The sequence below is a fragment of the Podarcis bocagei genome (genome assembly GCF_964188305.1).
Source record: "Podarcis bocagei genome assembly, chromosome: 9".
NCBI lineage: Eukaryota > Metazoa > Chordata > Lepidosauria > Squamata > Lacertidae > Podarcis > Podarcis bocagei.
In genome coordinates this window covers 59391982-59414898 of record NC_138134.1, presented here as the reverse complement: position 1 = coordinate 59414898, position 22917 = coordinate 59391982, and the positions used below count along the sequence as shown (strand labels likewise).

General features: G+C 42.7%; 1 protein-coding gene across 2 annotated transcripts in view; it reads left to right on the top strand.

The window, feature by feature from the left end:
• The window catches only part of MTTP (microsomal triglyceride transfer protein), a 35799-nt gene extending 14303 nt beyond the window's left edge, over window positions 1–21496 (top strand). For both annotated transcript variants that reach the window (XM_081207004.1, XM_081207005.1), the window contains 13 exons: window positions 62–201; window positions 972–1122; window positions 6375–6535; window positions 7675–7843; window positions 9299–9406; window positions 10275–10487; window positions 11287–11498; window positions 12408–12505; window positions 12603–12724; window positions 14475–14702; window positions 18156–18280; window positions 19079–19249; window positions 19798–21496. In XM_081207004.1, the coding sequence (XP_081063130.1) occupies window positions 62–201; window positions 972–1122; window positions 6375–6535; window positions 7675–7843; window positions 9299–9406; window positions 10275–10487; window positions 11287–11498; window positions 12408–12505; window positions 12603–12724; window positions 14475–14702; window positions 18156–18280; window positions 19079–19249; window positions 19798–19966 (2067 nt within the window). In that variant the 3' untranslated portion in view covers window positions 19967–21496. The remainder of the gene's footprint in view (window positions 1–61; window positions 202–971; window positions 1123–6374; window positions 6536–7674; window positions 7844–9298; window positions 9407–10274; window positions 10488–11286; window positions 11499–12407; window positions 12506–12602; window positions 12725–14474; window positions 14703–18155; window positions 18281–19078; window positions 19250–19797) is intronic.
• The last annotated feature ends 1421 nt before the right edge of the window (window positions 21497–22917 follow it).

The following is a 22917-nucleotide window of genomic DNA, read 5'->3' as shown; positions in this document are numbered from 1 at the left end:
TGGCATGTTTTGCGCTGACTTTGTTTCTGCATTTCCTGGTCCTAACAAAATTATATTTCAGCTCTTTGACATCAGCCAAAAATCAGTTTCTGCCACAACGTATGTGCTGGAGGACACTTTTATTAAATCAGTGCGAGCAGAAGAAAATCACATTTTGAACGTGAATATTCAGCGAGCAATTGATGTGAAAGTAGTTTCGAAGTAAGCTGGCTTGTTTAACTATTTTGCAGAACATTTTTAGTGGCGAAATGATATGTTTTATAACCTGCTCCCCTTTGCTGCCATCCCAAGCGCCGTGAATCAAAGCAAATACATCAGTACTTGAAAATTATTTAGTATTGTGTGGAAATTAAGAGTTGTTGTTGTTGTTTAGTCATGTCCGACTCTTTGTGACCCCCATGGACCTAATTTGATCATTGCTTTCATCAGTCTGTTGCATTTCTTCCATTTCCTCAATCATTGGCAGTAAATGTCACAATCCATGTTACAATTTAAAGAGCCATGTGATCTTGGAGTCAATGAGTCCCCCCCCCCCCGCCACACTTTAAACTGAGTTTCTTGGACTGCTGCAGCTGAACCCAGTGTCTAAATGCTTACTTGTATGGTGTGGCCTGTCACTGAATATAGAAACAGTCTGCTTATTGCCATCACTTGGCTATAGAAAGCTTAGAATGTGAGAGTCTTTAAGTCCTTACTTACACATGGTGACATGAAGTAATGCATACAGTAATAATTACAAGCTACTGTTTGGGATGGAATTGGGGATATATATTAAGGTGGCCATCTGCAGAAAAGGCTTTTGAACCTTTAATAGCTTGCATGATACATTGTGCCTACTGAAATTCCCTCTTCTACACAACTATTAGCATAGCTATTAAAGGTAGAGAAGTCGTGTTTTCTCTGGCTACCTGGATATGTCTTCAAGTTGCAACCAAGATGTAAAGCTCTGTTTCAATATGTGTACCTAACAGGCAGAAACTGGAACTGAAGTCAACGGAAGCTGGCCCAAGAGTGATGGCTGGGAAGCAAGTTGCTAAGATTATCAAGGCTCTGGATTCAAATTACGTTGCAATTTCACTTGCAGCAGAGCCTGTCTCGGATGAATGTAAAAGTTGCCCCACAGTAAGTAAATAAAAGAGCAAGTTGTGTGTGCCTTAAGTTCAAGTTCATAAGTAAAAGCACTCATTGAAAAGAAATTACTGTTTACCAAGATGTTAGTGAGATATTAGATTTGTAATTATCGAACACAGACATTTTCGGATTTATTGAATATTCTACAGCAACTTGGCTGACCTCATGACACCGCAGCAACACATTAAGGCATGTTACATTGTTTTATCAGTCAGTGTTATCTGCCTTAATTACTGTTAGAATCAGGTCTCACAAATGTTATGCTTGCTACTAATATGCATTTTTAATGGGGCGAGAAATGTACCCATCTGTGAATGCCAAAGCTGTGATACAGCACAGCTGAACTGTGGTATAATATTTGAAAGATCTTGTGGAAGAAATGGCTGTAATTCTAAAGAGCCATCCCTGATCCCATTGAAGTCTTAATTGGGCTGTGTTTGACCTGAATGCCAGGTCAATAAGGGCTTGCACACAATGTTGAGTATGTCATCTGTAAAGGGACCCCTGGCCATTAGGTCCAGTCATGGCCAACTCTGGGGTTGCAGCGCTCATCTCGCTTTACTGGTTGAGGGAGCCGGTGTACAGCTTCCGGGTCATGTGGCCAGCATGACTAAGCCGCTTCTGGCAAACCAGAGCAGCACACGGAAATACCGTTTACCTTCCCGCCGTTTACCTATTTATCTACTTGCACTTTGATGTGCTTTCAAACTGCTAGGTTGGCAGGAGCAGGGACCGAGCAATGGGAGCTCACCCCGTCATCTGTAGTGCTGTGTAAAGTTTTATTCTTTTGTACTGGGGGGGGGGGGGGAGGTCCATTATGAATCAGAACCACTTGACCACATAGCATAAAGAGGGAAATTTTTAACTTTCTCCCTTACCTGCCATAATCCCAACAAAATTCCTCTTGTGCTGTCATCAGCAACAGAAAAACACGCACCTCTTATTGGCACCAGTGTTTCCCAATTGTTGTGTTAAGAGCTGCTTTATTACTGTTGGAAAGCTGTTATTGTAAGCAGCCCTGTGCTTCATGCAGGGAGGGGATTTGATTACCATAGGTTATTTGACAAATATTGTTGTAGTGTGTCTTTTGCAGTCAGCTGCATGCTTCGTTTGCTGTTTAAAACTATGAAAAAGCTGAACCAAGGTATTGTTAATTAAGTAGAAGAGGCCTTCTCCTTGTCCTTGTTGCTTTCTTGGTGACTTCTGTGGCCGCTGGTACCTTCTGTTCAATTGTTCTGTCTAGCAGAAGCCATTTAGATCTATAATTACAGCCATACTCATCTGGGGGCCTTACAGAGGGCTGTAAGGGGAAGGGGGCGTCAGATTGTTATGGTAAACCTAAAGGAGCTCTTCGTATTAGCTCTGCTCTCTCACTGGTTACTGTATTTTACTGTAAGTGCTATGAAAAGATTGGGGTTATAAATAGAGCATGGTATTTAGAGGGACAATAATAGTATCCAGCAGTTGCATATCTCAATGTGTATATTAATACCACTCTGTTATGGCATGTAGCACAGCCTTACATATACCAAAGTCCCACATCTTGCCTCTTCGTCAGCGTTTCTTAAATGTTTTGAAGCTGCTCCAATTCCACCCTGCTTCAGAGTGTATTCTACTTTACGAGATCCCAGTATAAGATGAGATTCAGAGAGGTGCATCTGGAACGCCCCATGGACATGAGGGCTTTGAACGACCTACCTTGCCTTTGCAGATCCTTGGTCCTTCCAAGTGTTTCATTGGAAACTTAGAAAGTTGCTGCCTCTGGGTCCCTCCTGGGTCACAAAGCGACCAGTAAGGGAAGGTGTGTGAGAGCAGGGCTGGATCTAGACACGTCAAAGAAGTGATTCAGTTAAACACACTGCAAACTCATACAGGGAAATTTGGTAGGGAAAGAGGGGGCACCACAGCGCCATCTGGTGCCACAGTGTTATATCACATATACAACACATATAAAACACTTTTTCTTTATGAGCCTAGCTGAGTCCCAGGACAATTTTCTTCCTTTCCCTGCACCACTTGATTCAAGGAAGCAGGTTAGGTTCATAGCATTTGCTTTCTGAAGCCAGCTAAATCTACTTATAGCTTTTCAAAAGGAATGAAGTTGCAGATAGGTAGCCGTGTTGGTCTGCCATAGTCAAAATAAAAAAATTCCTTCCAGTAGCACCTTAAAGACCAACTAAGTTAGTTCTTGGTATGAGCTTTTTGTGTATCTGAAGAAGTGTGCATGCACACGAAAGCTCATACCAAGAACTAACTTAGTTGGTCTTTAAGGTGCTACTGGAAGGAATTTTTTTATTTTGACAAAAGGAATGAACTTATGAATGCATGAAGCTGTTATGTACAGTCAGACTACTGACCCATCTAGTCCAATATTGTCTATTCTGATTGGCAGCAATTCTCCAGGGTCAAAGGCAGAGGTCTTTATAATAATAACAAAACCCTGCTACCTGTTCCTTTTATCAAGCTGACTTTTGGTTCGAACTGATAGCGCATGGCATCTTATAGGATTCGATTTAAGTACCCTGACAGCAAACAAAACAACAGCTGGTAGCCTCACATAATTTCTGGGCCAGATCCAGTCTCACCATACTGTTTCTCAGCTGGTGACTGCAGAAACTTGCTTGAGGCATTGGGGAGGTGGAAGGAAAGGAGTTTGGATGCCCCCACAGTGTTCCTATAATCCAAAGACCACTTGGATCAAAGAAAATCAGTGGAACTGTGTGCCAGCCTTTTCTTGGAATAAGTCAAGGGTGTGTCCACAGCAGGGAGCCAAGCCAACCAGTTCTGTCTTGGTTGCCAGTAATCAGATGCTGCTGTAACTGTAGCCATGCAAGCCAGAGTTTGCTTGCCTACAAGCGAAGCATATCTATAGCATCAGATATAAATAACACGACTACAGTTCAGAATTTTGGGTTGTCCATAGTAGCACTGGACAGGTGATAGCCTCTGGGGGATGGTGGAACGACCCATTTCACAGTTTCATTGAACAACTCTGGTCTAGATGTATGCAGTTACAAAGCCCATAAAAAGGGTGAAAGGACACACTGAATTAAAACTGTGAGATGAACCACCACAATGGAAAACAGTGTTGATTATTTATGAGTCCATCTATCCTTCCACACTATATTGTGGTTTTTTATTTTTTATTTTTTATATATATAAAATACAGATTACAAACACAAGCCCCCAAGTTCACAGTATATTGTTGACCATTCTAAGCTTCACTAAAGCCCTGTTCATCATTGTGCTGCACACTGATAGAGAGGTTGGAGAATTCTGATGGGAATGGGAACAGAAATCATCACTTATTTGTCCCAAGTCTGAGACAGGCATCAATCCAGCACATACAATCTGTATTTGCCGTTGTTGCTTTCAGTATGCAAACAATACATAATTGGTTATATGACACCCCCCCATTTGCATTACATTTCCTTTGCACTGAATGGGGTACAATAATGTAATAACAGTGTAACTTACATAATTATGTTATGTAATTTTGCCATAGTGGATAGTGGGACAAACTGTAGTTTTTGGGAAAAGGTGAGCAAACGGAAACAGTGCTGTGTGTTACAAATACAGGAAATGGAAAATGATGCCTTCTTGCACATTATTGAGCACCATTTGAGATTAATAGTCTCCACCTGTGTTCTGGGTCATTAATACACCCCTGCTGAGCATTAATCCACAGGAAATAGCCTCCACCTCACTCATAATTACCTAATGGCTTAGCTACAATTCATGGAAGATGAACTCAGTGCTGCTGAAATTGTAGGGCTATTTGTGGGTAGCATCATCTGCTGTTTCTTCACAACACGGACCCTATGGAGATAGGATATTTTAGCAAAGGCTGAGCTGGTATTGATGTGGTTTCCCAATAAAGAGAGCTGAAATAAATATTGTTGAGGGAAAACAGCTGCACCTTTTCCGAGGAATGCTATAGATAATGTTAGATAACAGGAGTGGAGGCATGACATGTGAGACCACAGGCCAAAATACCCGCTCTGTTTCTTTGTGGAAGGTTGTTTGAAATGACAAAGCTCAACCTTCTGTTTTTCTCATGATTGTTTTTTCTCCCTATGTTTTTAGCTGTTATTTTTTTATCTGTAAGCCGCCTTGAGTCCTTGTCAGGAAAGAAGGCAGATTTAAAATGTTGGTTGGCATCTAGGCAGCATATAGTTCATAATTTCTGCAGGGCAATGGGAATCCATTGCTGTGGCACTAGCTTTGTGCAACATGGATAGTTCACCCCAGTGCTTAGAGTGGGGAGGGGACAGGTTTATTTCTTTTTCATATTCTAATATATTTAGGTCCTGCTTATTCTATATAAAGGGATGTGGGTGGTGCTGTGGGTTATACCGCAGAACCTAGGACTTGCTGATCAGAAGGTTAGTGGTTCGAATCCCCATGACGGGGTGAGCTCCCGTTGCTCGCTCCCAGCTCCTGCCAACCTAGCAGTTTGAAAGCACGCCAAAGTGCAAGTAGATAAATAGGTACCACTCCAGCAGGAAGGTAAACGGTGTTTCCGTGCGCTGCTCTGGTTCACCAGAAGCAGCTTAGTCATGCTGGCCACATGACCCGGAAGCTGTACGCCGGCTCCCTCGGCCAATAAAGTGAGATGAGCGCCGCAACCCCAGAGTCGGCCACGACTGGACCTTTAGGGGTCCCTTTACCTTTATTCTATATAAACTAATGGATAACGAACTGCACCTAGCGATAGTATAAAACATAACATTATATAAGGTATAAAAATGCTCATTGTGTTGAAAGAGTATACAAAAAAATGGCAGCATCAAAAAATGGCGGCATCAAAAAGAACATCAGCTGCAGATAAAAATATTTATGTATCTGTCAATCATCACCCCAAGGCGCAATGAGCTGAAGTAAGACTTGCTGTCCTTTGAAAGCCAAGCAAATATGGAACCGGACTGAAAAAGCATGGAATCACCACTACAGAAAAGGTCATGTGTATTGTATCCATTCACTATACATTTAAAGGCCACCCCCCCCCACAGTGTTCCTTAACAGACTGTATTTGCTTCCTCATTGCCTCCCAATTAGTTCTATGGAAGACATGGGACAGGCTGCAACAATAAGGTATGGGGAGACCAATGTGTTAAAGTTGTCCCTTTCATTTCAGCTACTGTCAGAAAACATGCAGTTGCGTTTTTGACCTGTTGCAATCAGCACATAGAAATACTAACCAGTGGGGAAGATTTATCACCAATTTTGTCCATTTTTGGCAGCTCACTCAGCAGTGGAAGACTATCCGGCCACAGATGGAACCCGAAAACCTTTCCAAAGCCGAGGCTGTGAAAGGATTTTTGTCTTTCATTCAGAACTTGAGGAAAGCTACGACAGAAGAGATTCTTCAGATTCTGAGAAGTGAAAGCAACGTGGAAGTCCTGTGAGTTTCTGGCAAGCTATTTTTCCATCTCTAGCATATCCATCTTAAATGTGCGCATACACAGAAGGAGAATCAACACGTTCATTCAGGTTTATCTACCTAGGTGGAATCTACACACACATAAAAACGCTGTGAAAATGCTTTTTAAAAAAGCGTTTTGAAAAATACATTGAATCTTTCATAGCTCACTGTCACCATCTAGTGTCACATTTGTATATTGAACTTTACAACACATTTAGAACGTTTTATTTGCAGCTGTGTAGCTGAGTCCCTAAGCTACAACAGCTAATATTTTCTTCTCTTTGACGTTAGCAGAAAATCAAAGCACTGCTGTAGGGGCCTTGCTTCTATAATAACCTTTGGCACAGTGCTTAGGCCTGGAGACCCTTTTAAATTGCCTCCCAAAGTAGAAACCTCTGTGGATTGATATAGATGCAGTGTCCCCAATCTCATCAGGGCATTTAAGAGACTGGGAGTAGGATGTGGAATTGCGGCAAACCTTCATTTCCAAGCAACAGTACCTCAACCACAGTGACTGCTTAAACAAGCTCTTTCTTAGCTAGGCTTCAATACTTTGCTTTTAAATCCAGCTTCAAACCCTGGTTAAGCAGATAATCTGGTTGAGGTTTGTTGTTGTTGTTTAGTCATTTAGTCATGTCCGACTCTTCATGACCCCATGGACCAGAGCATGCCAGGCACTCCTGTCTTCCACTGCCTCCCGCAGTTTGGTCATACTCATGTTTGTAGCTTTGAGAACACTGTCCAACCCTGTCGTCCCCTTCTCCTTGTGCCCTCCATCTTTCCCAACATCAGGGTCTTTTCCAGGGAGTCTTCTCTTCTCATGAGGTGGCCAAAGTATTGGAGCCTCAGCTTCACGATCTGTCCTTCCAGTGAGCACTCAGGGCTGATTTCCTTAAGCAGGATAAATATTAGTGCTGATTTGTCAACCATGGTTAAGGCGGGGGTGGGGGATGTAATTAGCCGCTTGGTGTCTTTATTATGTTAGAGACGGAGGTGACATTTGAGCTATCCTCATGCAATAAACTGACTGGAGATGCCGTTACCATCACTCTGCCCCCCCAAAATGCCTTACAATAAATAATTCCTGTTTTTTTTAAATCCCTTCCCTTTTCATACAGTCCCCAGTTGGTTGATGCTGTAGCCTCTGCACAGACCTCAGCCTCTCTGAAAGCTATGCTGGATTTCCTGGATTTCAAGAACAAGAGTGGATCTGTCCTTCAGGAGAGGTTCCTCTATGCCTGTGGATTTGCTTCTCATCCCAACGAGTTACTACTCAGATCTCTAATTGTAAGTCTCAGTGGTGGTAAAGGGAGCATTGGCTTACAGAGCAAGAAACGTGCTCTGAAAAGGAATTGCCCAGTCTTTCAGAAGAGCTGAAGATGAGCTCATGAAAGTGTGGAGAAAGTGGACAGAGAAAAGCTTTTATCCCTTTCTCATCATGCTAGAACTTGGGGACATCCAGTGAAGCGCAATGTTGGAGGAAAAGAACTTTTTCACACAGCATATAGTGAAACTCTGGAATTCACTCTCACAAGGGATCTTAGACAAATTCATGGAGAATAATGGTATCCATGGCTATGAGCCATGATGCCTGTGTTCTGCCTCCACTGTCAGAGGCCGTATTTCTTTCTTTGACAGTTGCACCTTAATTGCAGTTGTCTCTGAGTGGGGACTCGGTACAAGGAAACTAAAAACGAGTTAAAGCAGCCTGCCTCTGAAAGTCAATTGCTGGGAATCACAAGCAAGAGTGTTGCTGTGCTCAGCTCCTCCTGCAGACTTTCCACTGGCCACTGGGAGAACAGGATGCTGGACTAGATGGGCCATTGGCCTGATCCAGCAGTCTCTTCGTGCATTTTAAAAACAAGACCATAAGGCTGATATATTATGGAAGCAAACCCCATTGAACTCAGTGCTCTGATTTAGCCCTCATGTTTCTATACCACAAGCCTCACTTTCAACAGAGACAATAGCAAGGATGTGTACTCTTGTGAGTGGATGTCCTGACCTGCCTTGTGAAGCAAGTAAGGTAAAGGTAAAGGGACCCCTGACCATTAGGTCCAGTCATGGCCGGCTCTGGGGTTGCAGCACTAATCTCACTTTATTGGCCGAGGGAGCCGGTGTACAGCTTCCGGGTCATGTGGCCAGCATGACTAAGCCGCTTCTGGCAAACCAGAGCAGCGCCGTTTACCTCCCCGCTGGAGTGGTACCTATTTATCTACTTGCACTTTGATGTGCTTTTGAACTGCTAGGTGGGCAGGAGCAGGGACCGAGCAACGGGAACTCACCCCGTCGCAGGGATTCAAACTGCCGACCTTCTGATTGGCAAGTCCTAGGCCCTGTGGTTTAACCCTCAGCACCACCCGCGTCCCTTTTGTGAAGCAGTAGGCTGGACTAATTATTTGCAATGGGAAGCAATTCAATATGTCATTTATCACTTCTCGTCCAGCAGATTGCCTGCGGCTCTTCGTGGAGATATTTTCACAATGGCTGTTTGGCTATTGCACACGGTGTGGCTGGGAAATGAGTTCCTTTTCGATAAGGAACTCCGTTTTCCACAACCAAACCTCAGAGTGGAACACAAAAGCACCTGAGATTGGTGTGAAACACCACCAGCTTTTCCTGGGAAGGAATAATCCTGTGGGAAAGGGAATCCAGTGAAACACATCTGAGGGGGATCGAATATACATCCAAGGGTTAAGAGGCAGAGACTAATAATGTCTTTTCTTCTTCATCATATAACAGAATACATATAACAGCCAGATCGGCAGCAGTGAAATCCGAGAAACAGTTGTCATCGTTATTGGGGCCCTCATCAAAAAGCTGTGTGACAAGGGAGGCTGCAAACTACCTGTATGTATTTTCTTCTCGGTGTTGGAAACAAAAGCAGAATTGTGCAAATATGAAGCTCCATCCAAGCTGACCTCTTTGCCCACATCCATCTTTCTGGCTTCTTTCATAGTGCTCCTTACATCTGGAACAGCCTTTCAATATTTATGCCCCAAGCCAACTCCCCGCTCATGAAGCATTTCTTTCTCAGAACTGTTCTCGAATCATCCTTATTTTGCCTTACCTGCTCCTTTGGTGTAATTCACCTGTTCCTTCCTCGGACCTCTCTCTTGCCTGTCTATCCCAGTTTTGTCCATCTGATGAAGGTTGCAAATCCTCTGAGGTGAAGAGATCATGTCACTTCCATATTCTGTACAGCAACACTGCACACTGGTTTACATAAAATCTAATATTGTATGAGCAACAACAATAGCTTTTGCTCTCATGGGTGTCTCTTTCCACCACTGCCTCCTCCCTAAATGGTAGACCTACTTGATTCTTTGCAGTGATCTCAAGGCTGGGTGTTGTGTTGATAATAGTGAGTATATATTGCTAGATTTTATGGAATCCAGTAAGGAACTCATACTATCTATCTATCTATCTATCTATCTATCTATCTATCTATCTATCTATCATCTATCATCTATCATCTATCATCTATCATCTATCATCTATCATCTATCATCGATCATCGATCATCGATCATCGATCATCGATCATCGATCTATCATCGATCTATCATCTATCTATCTGTTGTACTCCTAGGTGTAATTTTGCCAGATTTCCCAAGTTTCACTATCATTGATTTACTACCCAATTGCATGGAATCCCCACCCCCGCTGACCCCCCTCAATATAACAGTGTTTTAGGAAGTTTTTCATTTTCTTTCCAGGCTGTTATGGAAGCCAAGAAGCTGATCTCTGGAGGTTTGAACAGGGCAAAGACAGCTGATGATGTGAAGGTCTACCTTCTGGCATTGAAGAATGCTGTTTTGCCTGAAGCTATTCCAGACCTTCTGAAATACGCTGAGTCGGGAGAAGGCCCCATCAGCAATGTTGCTGTTTCTGCTCTGCAGAGATATCACCACTCTTTCATTACCAGTGAGGTAAAATAATAGAAAATTACCTGAAGAGAAGATGGCGCAGGTGGACATTTCAAATAATAAGTGTCTCTCCCTGCCTGATAGTCCCACATTTAAATATCAGGTGTTTCTAAGTAAGATAAATATTCTATTATTATTATTATTATTATTATTATTATTATTATTATTATTATTATTATTATCATTCTATGTCCTGAAGAGTCTGGAAAGACAATTTTGAAAGCAACCCCAAAGTCTCATTGACAGATTTTGGGGGGCATAGGCAAGGTAGCGCTAGGTCCTTGACCTCTGCCCTGGACCAGAGAGCAGAATTTGCATTGTAGGAGACATTTGTCCATCTATGCATCTGCATATCACAAGAAACTGTAAAATGCTATCTCAGTTCCAGCTTATAGCCCTAAAAAGCATGAGGCTCTTTCTAGAAGGGGTGAAAAGAAGAATTACATGGGTAGTTATATTGGAATTTTATCTATCATTCACTCCTACAGCTTACAAGTAAGACTCATGACTCACATGATTTCCCATCATCCCCCTCCCCACCACCCAGAACAAGCTGCATGTCAGTCAGAAATTCTTCCTGATTATACTTTTGCATCCAGTCTGGGGCTGGAGAAGTCCCATTGTTTTGGACTGGTCCTAGTATAATATTCATGAATTTTCGTACTATACTTGTATACTGTTACTTGATAAGCCAGCACACTGATCAGTTTTTATTTATTGGTGATAAATAAAATTTCCTGCTTCTGTTATGCTGCCAATTATGTATAGGTGATGAAACTTGACCAGATTGTGTCCCCATTAGGTGAAGAAAACCATGAACAGGATTTATCACCAGAACCATAAAGTTCACGAGAAGACGGTACGCACCACAGCTGCTTCCATCATCTTCAGCAACAATCCTTCCTTCATGGAAGTGAAAAACCTCCTGCTCTCTATTGGAGAGCTGCCTCTGGAAATGAATAAGTACATGCTTTCGCTAATCCAGGACATTCTACGTTTTGAAATGCCTTCCAGGTATATCAAGTTTCATTTGTTATTTATGTTTCTCCACTTGCCTGTGCATAGTGTTGTTTCAGGGCAAAGGCAAGGGCAGCATTTGGTGGGGTGGGGGCTGTACTGGAAACATGTTCACCATGTTCAGTATAAATCCACCTTTTTAGACTGGGGGGGGAGGACTCAGAAGAAACTGCAAAGTATTGAGGCAAAAATATCTGTCTGATATTTAATGGATTGGTTATTTTTTCTTAAAAGAAGGGAAAGACCCTTAGCAGATCTAACGTTTAAAATAATTTCATTATTCTTCTCTTTATTGGTAGACTACAAAAAATACATCAAGATGTTAATTTTTCATTTCTATTGTTTTTATTATTATGCTAGAAAATCCAGGATCTTTGGCCTAGAGGAGGCATCCCCAAACTCGGCCCTCCAGCTGTTTTTGGGACTACAGTTCCCATCATCCCTGACCACTGGTCTTGTTAGCTAGGGATGATGGGAGTTGTAGTCCCAAAACAGCTGGAGGGCCAAGTTTGGGGAAGCCGGGCCTTAGAGCCCTTGTGGCAATGCCACATTCGCTGCCTCCCTCAAGCCTCCTCACCACATCTGAATATTCCTATAATTGTTATTCCTTTACTGTTCTTTTAACCAGTGAATTTCTTACATAAATAAGCAACTTCATCTAACAATTTCCTCCAGTGGTTCTTATGCAGTGATTAGAACTTTACAGAATCATCAGTGATTTCAGCAACTTTTGTGTTAAGACCTTTTGCAATCTGTAGGCCAATATAATAATAGCATTTTTATCTTCTGGTTGTGGTCTTTTGATTACACTACTCAAGCAACACAAACCTTCCCATTTGCTGCATGTTGCCATTTGTAGAAGATATTTAATTTTCTGATGGTTAAGGACACTTTTTTGTGTTTCAGCAAAATGATCCGTAAAGCTCTGAAGGATATCTCCATCCATAACTACGACCGATTTGCGAAAACAGGTTCTTCCTCCGCTTTCTCGGGTTACCTAACACGTAAGTGACTAACAAACTAGATAGTAGATTTTAATAACATTTATTGACACTCAGTTTCACCAGAAATCCTTACAACTTGTCTCTCTGTTTAATCAAGGTTCTCCGGATGTGTCATCCACCTATAGCCTTGACATACTCTACTCTGGCTCTGGAATCTTAAGAAGAAGTAACCTGAATATCTTTCTTTTCAATAAATACGCTCAACTTCATGCCAACCAGGTAAGTCCCATGCGCTACTAGAGTAATAACTCAGCGAAAAAGTATAAGTGTGCAGCTTGGACATAATGTGGTCGCTCCATTATACCATACTTTGAACCAATGTGCGTAGCAGCTGGTGGGTTGAGCCCCTCAAATGGAAATGTAAGAAGCTGCCTTATAGTTTGGGGTCAGACTGTTGTCTAGGTCAGTACCCTCTGTTGTGACTGGCAGATCCTTTCCAGGGTTTCAGGCAGAGCTCTTTCTTATCAGCCTCCTAATCAGAGATGCAAGAGAATAAACCTGGGACATTCTGCATGCACTCAGCTACGGTGTCTCCCTTAAGAGTGTTCCCTTATCCAAGGTTTGTTATAGAAGTAATACTACCATTTTTGTTCGAGCTTTTGTTTTTTGATGACACTGGGAGAGTGTTGTTGCACTCATATCCTGCTTGTGAAATTCCCACAGTCTTCTGGTTAGACAATACAGTCATACCTTGGGTTACAGATGCTTCAGGTTGTGCTTTTTCGGGTTATGGACCTCTGAAACCCAGTAGTACTAGAACGGATTACTTCCAGGTTTTGGCAGTTGCGCATGCACAGAAGTGCTAAATCGCACTTTGCGCATGCGCAGAAGTGCCGAATCGCAACCCGTGCATGCACAGACACGCCGCTGAGGGTTGCGAATGTGCCTCCTACACGGATCACATTCGCAACCCGACCATCCACTGTACAGGAATAGATGGCTCTTTTGTCTGATCCAACAAGACTCTTCTTATGTTCTTACAGAGGCTGTGTTTATATGTAGCACTAAACCACAGTGTAGCCCTAAGTGGATGAACCTCCACAAGCCCAAGCCCAATGCCTTGCTTGCATGTTCCTTCCCTGCCTTCTCCTCCTCCTGCTTAGTTCTCCCCTGCCCTCCTATGATGGCATTCAATTTCCTCAAATCCTTACTGTCCAAACAAACCAGGAATCCTGTTCTAATCAATTTCAAACTAAGACAACTTCAAACTATGAGTTATCAGTTTGCTTTATTGAACAGAGTTATTTTTAATCCAGAATTTCAGATTTGTATATAACACTAAGATGACATTCCAGGAAAATCGGCAGTCATCTTGGCAGCTTTCCTCTGGTCACATTGGAGGTGTACAGTCATACCTCGGGTTACAGACACTTCAGGTTGTGTTTTTTCAGGGTATGGACCTACCGAAACCCAGAAGTACTGGAATGTGTTACTTCCAGGTTTTGGTGGCCGCGCATGCGCAGAAGCGCCAAATTGCAACCCGCGCATGTGCAGACGTGCCACTGCAGGTTGCGAATTCTGCGGGTTGCAAACGTGCATCCCACACGGATCACGTTCGCAACCCGAGCGTCCACTGTACTATGCTCTCACTTTCTGAGGGCTCACCCAGTATCATTGAACCATGATGATTTAGCATTACATGTGAACCAGTCTAGACAGCAAGTGTCCAGATGCAAAAGAGAACAGGCCTATTCCATCTAATAGTTGTGCAGAAGAAGGAATTTCAGCAGCTGCAGTTTTCCACACCCTTGGATGAAAAAGCCACATTGATAAAACTTTCTGTGCAACTCTGACCTAAAAGGAGCCATGGCATGCCTCTCTTTTGGACACCTAGATATAAAAGCAGGGCATGGTCTGATGGCAAATTCTGCAGCTACCTTGTGGACTTTAAAGAGGTATGGATGGCATGTCCTTGCCTGCAAGTGGTCATCATTCATCATGCAAGCTGTGTGCTCCTATCTCCTTTTAGGTGGTGATTGAGGCTCAGGGCCTAGAATCCATTATAGCTGCATCTGCTGATGAAGGTGAAGAAAATCTAGAGTCCTTCGCTGGTGTGTCAGCGCTCATGTTCGATGTTCAGCTTAGACCTGTTACCTTTTTCCAAGGGTATGGCGATCTCATGTCTAAAATGTTCTCAGCCACTGGAGACCCCATAAGTGTGGTGAAAGGACTCATCCTTCTTATGGATTACTCGCAGGTGAGTTCTGCATACCGGGCAATTAAATAGCTTCCGTGCATAGATGATATCCTTTACTCCCCATTTGACATGCACTTACGGGGAGATCACAAGTAAGAACAACCAGAACTGCATTAATTAATTTTGACTGCAATCCTGTGCGCACCTAAGGTAAAGGTAAAGGGACCCCTGACCATTAGGTCCAGTCGTGGCCGACTCTGGGGTTGCGGCGCTCATCTCGCTTTATTGGCCAGCATGACTAAGCCGCTTCTGGCGAACCAGAGCAGCGCACGGAAACGCCGTTTACCTTCCCGCCAGAGCGGTACCTATTTATCTACTTGCACTTTGACGTGCTTTCAAACTGCTAGGTAGGCAGGAGCAGGGACCGAGCAACAGGAGCTCACCTCGCCGCGGGGATTCGAATCGCCGACCTTCTGATTGGCAAGTCCTAGGCTCCTAACCCACAGCGCCACCTGAGTCCCAATAGGTGTGTGCACCTATTTTGGAGCAAATTCCATTGAGCTCGATAAGAATTGCTTCTGAGTAGACATGCATAGGGTTGCTGTGGGCTTGTCCACACTTCTGCTTGTCCCTTGCTTAGGAAGAATGGGTCCAAGTAGTTTTCCGCTTGTCTCATGCTTTCTAGGCAGGGGTCCGAGTGGTTTTGCTTTTGGCTTACTGCTTTCATCTAGAAAACCTGCTCTTTAGTGCTAAATTAAACCAAAGCCAATCAGGAGTGTGAGAGGGGGTGGGGAATTGACATTTGCTCCAGTTCTGTGAGTTTTCCCAGGGAAAACAGCAGGGAAAGTGGAAGTGTGGTTGAGCCGTCTATATTCCCACTGGCGGGAAGTGGGAGATGCTATCCTCCCATTAAGTTATTCAGAGTCTACATGCAACCAACTGACGAATGCTAAGCTCAAATGCTTAAACCTCATCAAGGGGAGAAATCACTGGCATTCATAGTTTCATAAAAACAAGAAACAAGGCACATTTTTTATAACTGTGCTTAGATGTGACATAACACAATACACCATTTTATGTATTGCTGTTTTTCCCCAAGTGTTTTATTTCTTATTCACCATATGATTGCATATTCCGAAGTGCATGTAGCCATGGGGAAATGTCAGGTATTTTTCAACCCGTGGCAGCAGTTTCCTGTAGCATTTGATTGTATTTCATTAAAATCTCGTATGAATGAGTACTTTAAATCTCCCTTTTTGATATAAATCCCGTTGCTGTGACTAACTGTAATTGAAAATCAGATGGCGTTATGAATCTAGGCTAAGATTCATATGTTTGTTTAGAAATGTACAGAGAACCACCATTACCCAGTATGGTTATATCGAGCATCAGACGAGGACTGGGGCGACCCAGGTTCATATCCCCATTTAACCATGAAGCTCACTGGGTGATCTTGGGTCAGAGACTCTCTTCCATCTCAATGTACCTCGCAGGGCTAGTGTAATGATTAAATAGGAGGGGGGCACAGGAGCAAGCCCTGCCCCCAACATACACACACATAAAAGAAAGAGGAATCTCTGCCCTTTCCCCAGGACTAGAGCAGCTCCATGGCTGGTAACGTGAAGTCACATTTATTTGCTTATAATTTACAAATTTATAAATCACCTCATAGCATGAAGCCATGGGAGTGGTGTGCAGGATAAAAATAGAATAAAGCAGAAAAACACAAGCTCTAAAAGCAAATTAGCCCAATGTGCAGATTTGCTATTATTTAAAGCATCTTTAAAAATCTGCCTTGCTGAATTACAGTAAAAAACCTAGCCGTTCCCCCATTGTTATTATTTTTTTAACAAAGCAAAGGGTAGTGGGAAAAAGTGCTCTTTTCAGTGCCATATGCTTCTCCCATTTTATACATCTTCCATTTTCATGGGTCTTACTTCAGCGTAAATTATTCATCAGATCTGGACACATCATGCCTTGTCTCAGGCCATGTAGTATGGCTATATTTAAAGTTAATCTGATTTCCAAGCCCTGTGAACTTTAAAATCTTGGCTGTCTATCAGCATTCAAATGAAATGACTTGCTCTGACCCTGAGCTATTATCACTTCCAAAATTGACTCAGTGCGATGGACTTCCAGTCCAGCTGTAAAAGATTCTGACAGCTGTAAGCCTCAGCCTTGGCAGAAAGCTCTGTGAATGCAACTATCTCCTCCTGCCTGCCCATAAAGCTCTATCTCCAACCATTTGGCACTTCTTGCAACAGCTCTTTTGCACAAATTCTTGCTGCAGGTGGTCTAATACTGGAGAGAAGTGGTTTCTTTTTTGTGTCTTCCCAACTTCCTCTAGAAGGCATGCAGGGGTCAGCAAACTTTTTCAGCTGGGGGCCGTTCCATTGTCCCTCAGACCTTGTGGGGGGCTGGACTATATTTTGAGGGGGGAAATGAACGAATTCCTATGATCCACAAATAACCCAGAGATACATTTTAAATAAAAGGGCACATTCTACTCATGTAAAAACATGCTGACCGTCTGCGGGCCGGATTGAGAAGGCGATTGGGCCGGATCCAGCCCCCGGGCCTTAGTTTGCCTACCCATGGCATAGAGAGAGCCTTGTGATTAGCAACCTCAAGTTTTGCAGGCATTCAGATAATCTCATGCAAATGGGGCTTGAATTTTCTGGATTGGAAACTTAATAATAATAATAATTTTATTATTTATATGCCACCCATCTGGCTAGGTTGCCCCAGCCATTCTGGGCAGCTTCCTGCAAGAAATGCTGAATTGGCTGAATTGAGTGGAGATACATGCATGCTTTTTAAAATGTCTCACTTACCACACAGCATTAACAGCATTCCCAAGAGATGCATTTTGGTCTGAAAGATGTCCCTAAGGCAACTCCTGGTGTGGTGGTCTCACGCTGCCAGCCTTATCTATGGTTACTTCTGCATTTAGCTGGCACTGCAAGACTTTCACAACCAGAGGATTGGAATTTGTGAATGGCAGTTGGTAGCTGATGTATCTTTCTTACATAACTTTCCCCGTGCGGTGTGGGATTTCTGTGCCAGAAGCTGATCTTTCTTAAAAGCTCTTGGTGTTCCTGCAGCAGGTCAGGGGTACGAAGATTGTCAGGAAGCCTGTGGAGAATTCTCCTATGTCTCTTAAATGCAATGTGGATAAGGACCGTAAAATCTATTTAAATCTGCAGGTGAAAGATGCCCTTGACTTTAGCCCCATCACTTCACCCTGTTTCTGAAGCTAAGTCAAGAAAATCAAGACAGGTCTTTTAAATATTTCCATTCCTTCACAGTCTGCTCTTAAACTCATGCTAAAACAGTAATGATGTAAGCTTAGATAATGCCCAAGCCAGGTAACAATAATTCAACAATAAAGAAGAACCTAATTCACAAACAAGTAAGCAATATCACAATAAAACCAGTTAAGAACAGATTTTAAATATTGGTCATATATTGAATAAAACAAAAAATGTTCATTGTGCACCATTTTGCATCTAGGTAATTCAGCTACAGTCTGGGCTGGTTTGCAGCACGGAATTCCAGGGAGGCCTGGCCATTGATATTTCTGGAGGAATGGAATTCAGCCTTTGGTACAGAGAATCCAAAACCAATGTTAAAAACCGGTGAGATGACCTAACTCCAAACATCTTTAAACGAAACGCATTCAATGATTTTGTCAACATAGGGAATTTTAAATCTAAGGAAAGCGTGGAAATCTTAAAACACTTAGCAATATGAACTGAATCCCTGTTTTAGACAGAAATATTCATGTTTCTTTCTTTGGGGGGGACTGTTTTTGTCTAACTGGTTTCAAAAACTATGCTGGCAATGATGCAGTTGTAATCCTTATCAAACTTACCTGGAAGTCAGTCAGTCCCATTTAACACTCATTTTTTCTGAGCAGACTTTGACTTTCATAGGATTTTGCTGCAAATGTAGAAGGGCAATCACCATGCTTACGCAAAGTTCTTCCACTTCCCCCAAAAGGTGCTCAAGGTTAGGCTTTGTTGAGGTTGTGGGGAAGATATTGACAGCCCTTCTATGTAAAACTGGATTTCATTCATTGCCATAATGGTAAGAGGAGTTTCTCAGACTATCTGTGGGATTTGAGAATGGCTTTATCAAACTGAGATTCAGAGTGGAATTCGATGTGGTAATTGAATTGGAACTGCAACCACATGTCAAGTACTCCCTCCCTGCTGTTTAGGCATATTTACTTGTCTTGGGATGTCCTAAGATGTCTTTTTCCTACCACTAAGAGCCAGTGATACAGAGACATTGGGGAGGTGGCATGATGTTGTGGCCTTGTTACCTAATGGAGTTTCCCAGAAGTTACAGATGGGAGGGACGCTCCTGTTCTTTGGGTGCCGGAATGTTATCTAATATAAGACGTCCTGGTTTATCTCAATCTCTTCTTGCAGGGGAGCTGTGGTGATAGTCGGCAACATTGTTGTGGATGCGCTCTTCGTCAAGGCTGGCATGGAAAGCAGTGTTGAAGCCGAAACAACTCTAGACTTTGTCTCCACAGTGCAGTTTTCACAATATCCGTTTTTAGTTTGCTTGCAGATGGACAAAATTGAAAGTCCTTCCAGGTAGGAAGCAGGGGGAGCTATTTGTCTGTAATGTTAACAGTGTACAGTGGTACCTCGGTTTACGAACTTAATCTGTTCCTGAAGTCCGTTCTTAAACCAAATCCGTTCTTAAACCGAGGCGTGCTTTCCCTAATGAGGCCTCCCGCCGCTGGTGCCCTTCCACTGTTTGGCTTCGGTTTGTAGACCGACGTAAAGTTCGCAAACTGGAACACTAGTTCTGGTTTTGTGGAGTTTGTAAACCGAATAGTTCATAAACAGGACTCTTCATAAACCGAGGTACCACTGTACCCTAACTAGACTTAGGGAGGGTTGGCTTAGGAAGAGTGCCAGGAAGTGGATTCAGAGGCTGGTGGGCCTGGAGGTTTCTACCAAAGCTGGTGAAATCCTGAAAATTGGCTTCTAAATATCTTTAGAATATGCTGGGTGGAAAGAGATTTTGCCACAAAAATGTGCAGTTGGGCTTACCGTTAAGAACTACTGCTCATAGGCTAGATACTTTATGCCATCCGAGTTACAATATATAATGCAATATCATTATTATTTTGCAGGAGATACTTAGTTAAATATGAAAGTCTACCATCAGGAGAATCTTATACCTCCCGGAAAGGAAAAGTGAGGCTGCTGCCTGGTTCCGAATATCCTCTTCACCAAGAGAACTCCAACATGTGCAAGAAAGTTTTCAGTGATCAGCCTGACTCCTCGGAAAGCTGGTTTTGAAACAGGCACCTGATCTTTCATTTGACCCCAACCGTGGCTGATGTTGGCTTTTACACGTACTGCCGTGGTGGCTTGGGGCCTGAATCTGTGGTACTTCAGCCCACGAAAACTTTACTGTCAACTTCAAGAGGCTCAGAATCTTGACTGCGTGTTCACTGTGTTTACATATTTACATATATTTAAAGAAACCCTTTTTTATGTGACAAGTTCAGGAAATCATACCAATTGATGCAATTCTAGGCACTCGTTGAGGGTCCAGTTAGATGTGTTGTGTGGCCATATGCAGATCTTCCTGAGTCCCTTTGTTTGGTTTTAAAAACACCTGGGGGCAGGCACTTTGGATTGGGGCCACAGTGAAGGAGCAGAGAGGGCTTAACTCATGGGTAAGCAAACTAAGGCCCGGGGGCCAGATCCGGCCCAATCGCCTTCTCAATCCAGCCCGCAGACAGTCTTGCAATCAGCATGTTTTTACATGAGTAGAATGTGCCCTTTTATTTAAAATTCATCTCTGGGTTATTTGTGGGGCCTGCCTGGTGTTTCTACATGAGTAGAATGTGTGCTTTTATTTAAAATGCATCTGTGGGTTATTTGTGGGGCATAGGAATTTGTTCATTATTTTTTTTCAAAATATAGTCTGGCCCCCCACAAGGTCTGAGGGACAGTGGACTGGCCCCCAGCTGAAATAGTTTGCTGACCCCTGGCTTAACCCATTTCCCGCACCTCATTTCTGCAGCTTAAATCACTGCTCCTCAGCCATGAAGTTACTTTTACCCATGGGAAGGGATTGGGAGGGAGGATACGTGTCCTTGTCTTTTCTTGCTTCATAGCAGCATTAAAGATTTTAACAGCAGCAATTTAAGTAAAGGACATGATTCAGTGTGAAAGGGGGGGGGGTTTCCTTTCTTAAATATCACAACCCTATTCCCAGTCTTCCCCACCACCCACCTCCAGCTACTTTTAACCAAAGAAAAGGACCACAGGAGTTCCAATTATCTGATTTTGCCCTGGGGCCAGTATCACTCTGGCGTTGACATTAAAAACACTGCAAACACACAATGTTTCTTGAAGGAAGGAACAGAAAGGCCCATGGTTCTCCCATGGCGTTTTTAAAATCTGCACAGTAAAAATAATGATTATTTATTATTTCAGTTGTAATCCTGATTTTAGTGGAACCCATTTTTTAAAGTGCAGTAGTGTTCCATGCTAAGGTAGCACAAATAAACATTAATGCAATCCAAACTGAAACCTTGCACCAGTTCCCGGACAATTCCTGCTCATTTTAATGGGACATGAGCAGAAGATTTTGCTGGATGCTGTTGTGTGGTCTAACTGGAAAACAAAAAAATATTGGAGTTAGGATAATCGATGGAAATATGCTAATGCATGCTGAAGAGATAGAATTGTATGTGTTCATAAATATTTTCCATGTATTATACTAACCCCAGGCTTTTTTAAATGTACTGTTTGCAAGATGAAGAACAATGCTGTGCATATGTACTTACTTGAAAGTAAATCCTACTGTGTTCATTAGGACTTAGTCCCTAGTTATGTGGTTAAGGATGGAGGAAGACATTTGAATCAGGTCACAGATTTGCACTTCCTGAAACCGTAAGTGAAGCAAAACACAGCCATCCTTTGAAATTCACACTTCTCTGAGTGTCGCAATGCAGTTCTCCAACCAGATAATGTAAATGCATATAAAGCTTATATTAGTATCATAGAAAAATTGCAGTATATTGGAGAAAATTGTTGGCGACAAAACTGTCTTGTAGGCAAAACTGGATATAAACCGTGCAAGGAGAAACACACACTAAACTCCTGACCTATTTGATGTGGAAATATATGGAACTGGATTTAAGACTGAGGGGGGAAATGAGATTCTGAGAAAATCCTGAAATTGACAGATTTGCCCATCGTTATTTAGGGTTGCACCCTTAGGCTAGTACTCCTTTTCGTTTTGTGGTTTGTTTAATCAGAACTGTGTTTGAAAGGACTTGGGTTGTTAACCTATGTGTTCGTAAATGCGTATCTTTTTTTAAAAAAAAAAATGTGTGCAGTTGGAGACAGTTCTGATTTGGGAGAGGGTAAAATCCCAAGTCGTAAATTTGCTCTTCTGAAAGCCAATCAGTGGCTTCAGTGGAAATAAACATGGTTCACACTGGTGCTTTTAAATGATCTCATTCTGAAATGTGGTGGAAGTAGGAATGTGTTCACACAGACATCACTCAGTTGGGCCAGGAGAGGACAACATCAGGACTCGAAAGAGCCTCCTCTTTGTCTCACCTTCTAATTACCCTTTTTACAAAGGCTCCACCTCATGGTTTTGACATAGTGTGATTTTTGGGCAGTCATGGGCCCCATTAATGGTAGATTTGCATTCTGGGCAATGAGCAATATGGCATGTAAATAGATTTAAATAACTCTGCAGCTGAGAAGTTGCTGGGGTTTACCTCCCCCTTCTGCAGTTAAAGTATCTACCGTGCATAGAATCGCTCACAAAGCTAACACACTGAATTTATTTTTGTGATGGGTAGAAACCATTAGGGAGAGACTGGATTTATTGGGAGCATCTGCAGAGGATTACAAGGATGACCAAACACCATTGACAAATCTATTTCCTCTAATCCTGAACCATACACACACACATATGCACAGAGTGTAGTTTTCCTGCAATGCTCTTGACATCTTCTCAAAAATGTTTTACCACCCCAGATGCAGATAAGTGATCATTATTATGATTATGGTGCTATTTTAGGCTGCATCAATAGAAGTATAGTGCTGCCAATTACAGTGGTACCTCAGGTTATAGGCGCTTCAGGTTACAGACACTTCAGGTTACAGACTCCACTAACCCAGAAATAGTACCTCGGGTTAAGAACTTTGCTTCAGGATGAGAACAGAAATCGTGTCCCGGTGGCGCAGCGGCAGCAGCGGGAGGCCCCATTAGCTAA